The sequence below is a fragment of the Otolemur garnettii genome, unplaced genomic scaffold (genome assembly GCF_000181295.1).
Source record: "Otolemur garnettii isolate 467f Iridium unplaced genomic scaffold, OtoGar3 scaffold00261, whole genome shotgun sequence".
Lineage (NCBI taxonomy): Eukaryota > Metazoa > Chordata > Mammalia > Primates > Galagidae > Otolemur > Otolemur garnettii.
Window position 1 is genome coordinate 201382 of NW_003852656.1, and position 6022 is coordinate 207403.

A 6022-nucleotide genomic window follows, 5' to 3' on the forward strand; every position below is an offset into this window, starting at 1 on the left:
GGTGGTAGCACACCAATTCCCCTTCCCTCCTCCCTATTTCCCCCTCCTCCCTCCTCCCTGCAAGGGTCATATATTTTTAATTAGCTTTTTCAGTTATTAAAGTCATACATTTCATGTGTGTGTGCGCTTGGAGAGAGAGAGAGAGAACTGACATACAAACACATAAAAACTTTTCCGCCACTCCCCTCCCAAGCAGTGTACCTTTCTAGAGATTTGCCTACACCTGTATAAACAAGGACATGCACATTCCACCAGATGTCCATGAGAGGCGGGATTTTTGTCAGCCATGGTCACTACTGAATACCCAGCATCTAGAACAGTGCATGGCAATTAATCATAATTACTTATGATTAATAAGTAATTGGTGAAAGAATGAATGTTATCTTAGAACCTAGAATTGGGTCATGAAGAAGACTGAGTAAGAGTTTATTGGGAAGCTCGGCGCCTATAGCTCAACCGGCTAAGGCGCCAGCCACGTACACCTAAGGTGGCAGGTTCGAATCCCCAGCCCGGACCCGCCAAAACAACAATGACGGCTGCAACCAAAAAATAGCCGGGCGCTGTGGCGGGCGCCTGTGGTCCCAGCTACTTGGGAGGCGGAGGCAGGAGACTCGCTTGAGCCCAGGAGTTGGAGGTTGCTGTGAGCTCTAATGCCATGGCACTCTACCCAGGGGGACAGCTTGAGGCTCTGTCTCAAAAAAAAAAAAAAAAGAGTTTATTGGGAAAGGGAAAACCATTCTCAGCAGGGTAAACAAGAGATGCATAACCAGGGAGGGATGCCTGAAAGCACAAGGAATACAAGCAGTTTGGAATGGCTGAGAAATCCAAGAGGCAGAAGGTTGGCAGGTGGCTAAGGCCAAAGCTTGAAGGGCCTTCAATTCCTAGTTTAGGAAAATGGCCATTTCCCAGGACTACATAGGAAAATCTTCTGCCACTCCCCTCCCAAGCAGTGTACTTTTTAAGCATGGATTTCTCTAGCTATCGTGAGGAGACAAGATCAGAGGGGCTGCAGGTAGGGAGACTGAATTCACTGTGACCAGGGGAGAAAGGGCAAGGCCTAAGCCAAGATGAGCTCCACAGAGAGGGAAGGCCAGAAGTACCAGTTAGAGACCAGACATCAGTAACTCATGCCCTGTGAGAAGCCAGGGCAAGAGAAGTTGAGAACAATGTCCTGTGGACTGGAGGCACAGCAGCACTCTCATGGAGTGCAGAAAACCAGGTAAGTCCCAGGGTGAAGATGTGTTCAGAGATGGGGATAGGAATAGGAACTTCTGTGGCAGGCAGAAGTGGAGGACAAACTTAAAAGGGAGTCCCAGGCAAAGGCTGTGACTGGGCTTTTAGCAGGGGGTGAGCTGCTAGCACCGGGGCTGATGGTGATGCAGGCACATTCACAGCCTAGTAGATCTTTTTTGCTTTTTGAGACAGAGTTCCACTATGTCAAAATGGGGTAGAGTGCCCTGGCACCACAGCTCACAGCAACCTCAAACTCTTGGGCCCAAGTGATTCTCTTGCCTCAGCCTTCTAAGTAGCTGGGACTATAGGCTCCTGCCACAACGTCCAGCTATTTTTTTTGTTGCAGTTGTCATTGCTGCTTAGTTGGCCCGGGCTGGGTTTGAACCCTCAACCCTCAGTGTATGTGACTGGTACTGTAACCACTGTGCTATGGGAGCCGAGCCAGCTTAGTAGATCTTTAATGGGACGTGTAACCTGGGGAAACTGACTTCTCTCTGAGCCTTAGTTTCCCAAATCTCTAAAAAGGGAATAATGACATTTCACAAGTGGTTGTGAGAATCAAATTAAGTCATGTTGAGAAAAGACCCTACAAACTGTAAAGCACTCTGTGGATCTGTGGCACAGCAGATAGGCAGTTTCCTGTCATGTCACCTACAATCCCCTCATAGGCACCCTGACAGTTGTACACCTTATTAAGACTACCACAGCCAATAGGCCAGGCCCCAAAGCAACCCCTAACTCCACTCCTTACCAAGGACAACTCCTTGCCCTCCACCAAGTCTGACTGAATTCTCCATCTGGGAAGCCTGAAGCAAGTTGTCTGGCAAAAGGTGTATTAACTAGGGCAATGCTAGCTTCCATAAAACCTTGTCCCTAATGTGCTTCATGGCTCAAAGAATTTCATTTCTCACTCACATGGCTGCCCCAAACTGGTGACTGGGGTGATGGCTGGTTTGCTTTCATGCACTAATGCATAGACCTTGGCACCTTCCTTCTCGTGATTCCACAATCCCCTAGTCCTCCTCATCTTCTGTATCTACCCAGCTGAAAGAGAAAAAGAGAGGGTGGAGGTCACACACCTACCTCCTCAACTCTATAAAACATTGAAAAACAACTAGCTGGTGGTGCCCGAAGCTAAGTGCCCACATACACCGAGGCTGGTGGTTCAAACCTGACCCAGGCCAGCTAAAATCAACAATGACAACTGCAACAACAACAACAAAATAGCTGGGCATTGTGGCAGACACCTGTAGTCCCTGCTATTTGAGAGGCTGAGGCAAGAGAATTGCTTAAGACCTCAAACTTTTTAAACAGGAGGCCAGTTCAATGTCCCTCAGACCGTTGGAGGGCTGGACTGCGGGCCCCAGGACGAGTCGGCTGCTAAGCAGGACAGGCAGTGGCGGCAAAAACACCTGGTGGGCCAAATAAATGTCCTAGGCAGGCCGCATGTGGCCCGTGGGCCATTGTTTGAGGACGCCTGGCTTAAACCCAAGAGTTAAAAGTTGCTGTGAGCTGTGACACCATAGCACTCTACCGAGGGTGATATAGTAATACTGCCTCAAAAAAAAAAAAAAAATATATATATATATATATACATATATATATATATATATAGCTGAGTGTGGTGTCATGCATCTGTAGTCTCAGCCACTCAGGAGAATGAGGCTGGATGATCACTTGAACCCAGAAGTTAAAGGGGGCAGTGAGCCATGATTACACAACTGTATTCTAGCCTGGGCAACATGGCATGACTCTGACTCCAAAAAAAATTCATTGTGTTAAAACATTGACCCTCAATGTGATAATATTTGGAGATGGGGCCTTTGGCCATGAAGGAAATCCATTTTTTTTTTTTTGAGACGGAGCCTCAAGCTATCCCCCTGGGTAGAGTGCCATGGCATCATGCTCACAGCAACCTCCAACTCCTGGGCTCAAGCGAGTCTCCTGCCTCCGCCTCCCAAGTAGCTGGGACCACAGGCGCCCGCCACAGCGCCCGGCTATTTTTTGGTTGCAGCCGTCATTGTTGTTTGGCGGGTCCAGGCTGGGGATTCGAACCCGCCACCTCAGGTGTACGTGGCTGGCGCCTTAGCCGGTTGAGCCACAGGCGCCGAGCCAGGAAACCCATTTCAATGGGATTAGTGCCCTTATAAAAAGAGACAGGAGAGACTGGCTTCCTTTTTCTCTGCTCTCTGCCACATGAGGACACCACATAGAGGCAGCCCTCTGCAAACTAGCAAGAGGAGCTTGACTAGATACCAGATCATCTGGCACCTTGAATCTGGACATCCTAGCCTCCAGAACTGTGAGAAATAGTGTTTTTATTTGAGCCATTTGGTCTTTGTTATTTTGTTATAGCAGCCTGACTGACTAAGACAGTAATCCCAAGGTAACATTTCTATCTGAGTAGTGTGAATGCACATATGTCTTGGGCATAGACATACCTGATCTGTTTCCCTCCCCAGGTAGGTAAGCATGTTCATGGTTGCATATGTCACTGGGGTGTCTGAACACAGATGTGTCTATGTGCAGGTGTGCCTGTCCCACACACCTCTCCAGGTGCATGCATATAACTATATACCAATGTGTTCCTTATGAGGGAGAGCTCAGGTGGTTTTATTTATTTGTTTTTGAGACAGAGTCTCACTCTGTTACCTTGAGTAGAGTTCTGTGGCATCATAGCTCACAGCAACCTCAAACTCTTGGGCTCAAGTGACCCTCCTGCCTCATCTTCCCATGTAGCTGGGACTAGAGGTGCCAGCCACAGTGCCCAGCTAGTTTTTCTATTTTTTAGCGGAGATGGGATCTCGCTCTTGCTCAGGCTGGTCTTGAACTTCTGAGCTCAAGAAATCCACCCATCTTGGCCTCCCAGAGTGCTAGAATTACAGGCTTGAGCCACCACACCTAGCCAAGTTCTCACTGTGTTGCCCAGGCTGGAGTGCAATTGTATGATCATAACTCACTGTAGCTTTGAACTCCTGGGCTCAAGCCATCCTCTTTCCTCAGCTTCTCAACTAGTTGGGACTACAGGCACGTGCTACCATGTCAGACAAGCCTGTGTGTTTATGACATGCACAAGTGGTTTGTGTGTGCATGGCCATGCATGCAACTTGTCCATCTGTTTACACACCTGTGCACATATATGGGAAGACAGCCTGTAGACGTCTGCAGTTAGGGTTGGTAACTCTGCACACACACAACTGCTGGAGGGAGGGGTACTGAGCACGCACATGGCCAGCACACAGTAGGTATAAGCATGTGCTGAGTAAAGTCCACATGTGGAGACACAGATGCGTGTTTATGTGTGTTCCCAGGAATGTTGCCACAGTGCACAAAGGTTCCTAGGTATGTTTAGTTTACGTGCTCTCCTGTGTATCCAGACATGACCTTAGAGCTCCCTAGGCTGGGCCAGAATGGGCTGGCTCCTGGCTGGGCACACAGAGACCTCTGCTGTGGGTTGCTACTTGTGTGGGATGCAGCCAAGGGTGTGTTGGCAGCATGTGTGTGCGAGCGCGAATGTGTGTGTGTGTGCGTGCGCAAATGTGTGTGTGTGTGTAGGAAGAGGCGTTCGCTCTCTTAGACCTTGCTTCTTTCTGTGGTTTGGTTTCTATAGAGACACTTCCTGTGGCAGAGAAAAGAGGTAGTGAGCTGGTGTTTCAGGATGTGAGGGCCCACAGGAGCTCAGTCGGGATCTCTCCACTGCCTGCCTGCCACTGTGCAGGGTCTGGCCAGAACTGCCCACAGTCCCCATGGTGGGCAGCCCCTGTGGTGGGGACCTGTGATCGGAGGCGGCATGCCAGGGAAGCCGAAGCACCTGGGCGTCCCCAACGGGCGCATGGTGAGTGTGGGCTCTGGGGCAGGGCCATGAGGAGGGGGTGGGTACACCCAGGGTGGAGCCCAGGAGGCACACCCAGCACGGCTGGGCAATAGGGCAGGCAGGAGAAGTTAGGTACAGACAGCAGCAAGCAGTAGGACCTGGTGCCCTTACCCAGGACACTTCCAGACGGTCCTGTTGGGAGCCTGGTGCAACTCTGGGGATGAGACCAGCCCCCACTGCTCTCTCACCTGCTACTGGCATGAGCCTGATCTCGGGCTGCATCCCATGGTAGCAGGGAGATCTGGTGTGCTCCTCCCTCCTCCTCCCACCTCCTCCTCCCCACCCTCCCACCCCATCTACCCCCACAGTATCCCAAGCTCCCAAACTGCACTCAGCCTCAATTCTTCCCTCCTCACCCCATGCCCCAGGTGCCCAAGGTCAGGTTAGTGTCAGCCCTTGCTAGGTCACTGCCCTATAGCCAGAATTGCTTGGGAGGCTTCTGCCAGAACTAGCATTCTTTGTGCAGCCTGGGATAGGTCAGCAGGGTCAGACCAGGTTGGTGAAGCTCCTGGTAGTTCCTGAGCTTCCAGGAAGGACAGAGAAGCAGGATGCCCCACTGCAACTTCCTCACCCCCTACACCTTCTCCCTCACTGCTTAACCCCTAATTAGAGCTGCCCTTGGAGGGTCCAGCTCTTCTCATTCATTCAGTAGGTAGAGTGAGCTGTGCTGGGCCACCCTTCTCTCTCTAGGGTCTGCCCCCAGGCTTGGCAGAGTTCCTCCTAACAACCTCAGAAAGGCCAGAAAGTGTCCTGTCCCCTACCCACCATGTCCCAGCCTAGTACTATGGGACAAAGCAAATGGATCCAGAGAGACCAGGGTTCCAGTCCTGGCTCTCTTGTCCCTTCTAAACTGAGGAGCTTGGAATGGATCTCAAAGGCTTGTTGAGATGATACAGTGGAACAATTTTTTTTTTT

At 50.6% G+C, this 6022-nt stretch overlaps 1 protein-coding gene across 3 annotated transcripts in view; it reads left to right on the forward strand.

The window, feature by feature from the left end:
• Nucleotides 1–4821: 4821 nt before the first annotated feature.
• RGS14 (regulator of G protein signaling 14) overlaps nucleotides 4822–6022 on the forward strand; it is a 15571-nt gene continuing 14370 nt past the window's right edge. The window contains exon 1 of one of the 3 annotated variants that reach the window (XM_023508639.1): nucleotides 4822–5068. In XM_023508639.1, the coding sequence (XP_023364407.1) occupies nucleotides 5024–5068 (45 nt within the window). In that variant the 5' untranslated portion in view covers nucleotides 4822–5023. The remainder of the gene's footprint in view (nucleotides 5069–6022) is intronic. The other 2 variants (XM_023508638.1, XM_012813395.2) reach the window with 2 other exon arrangements.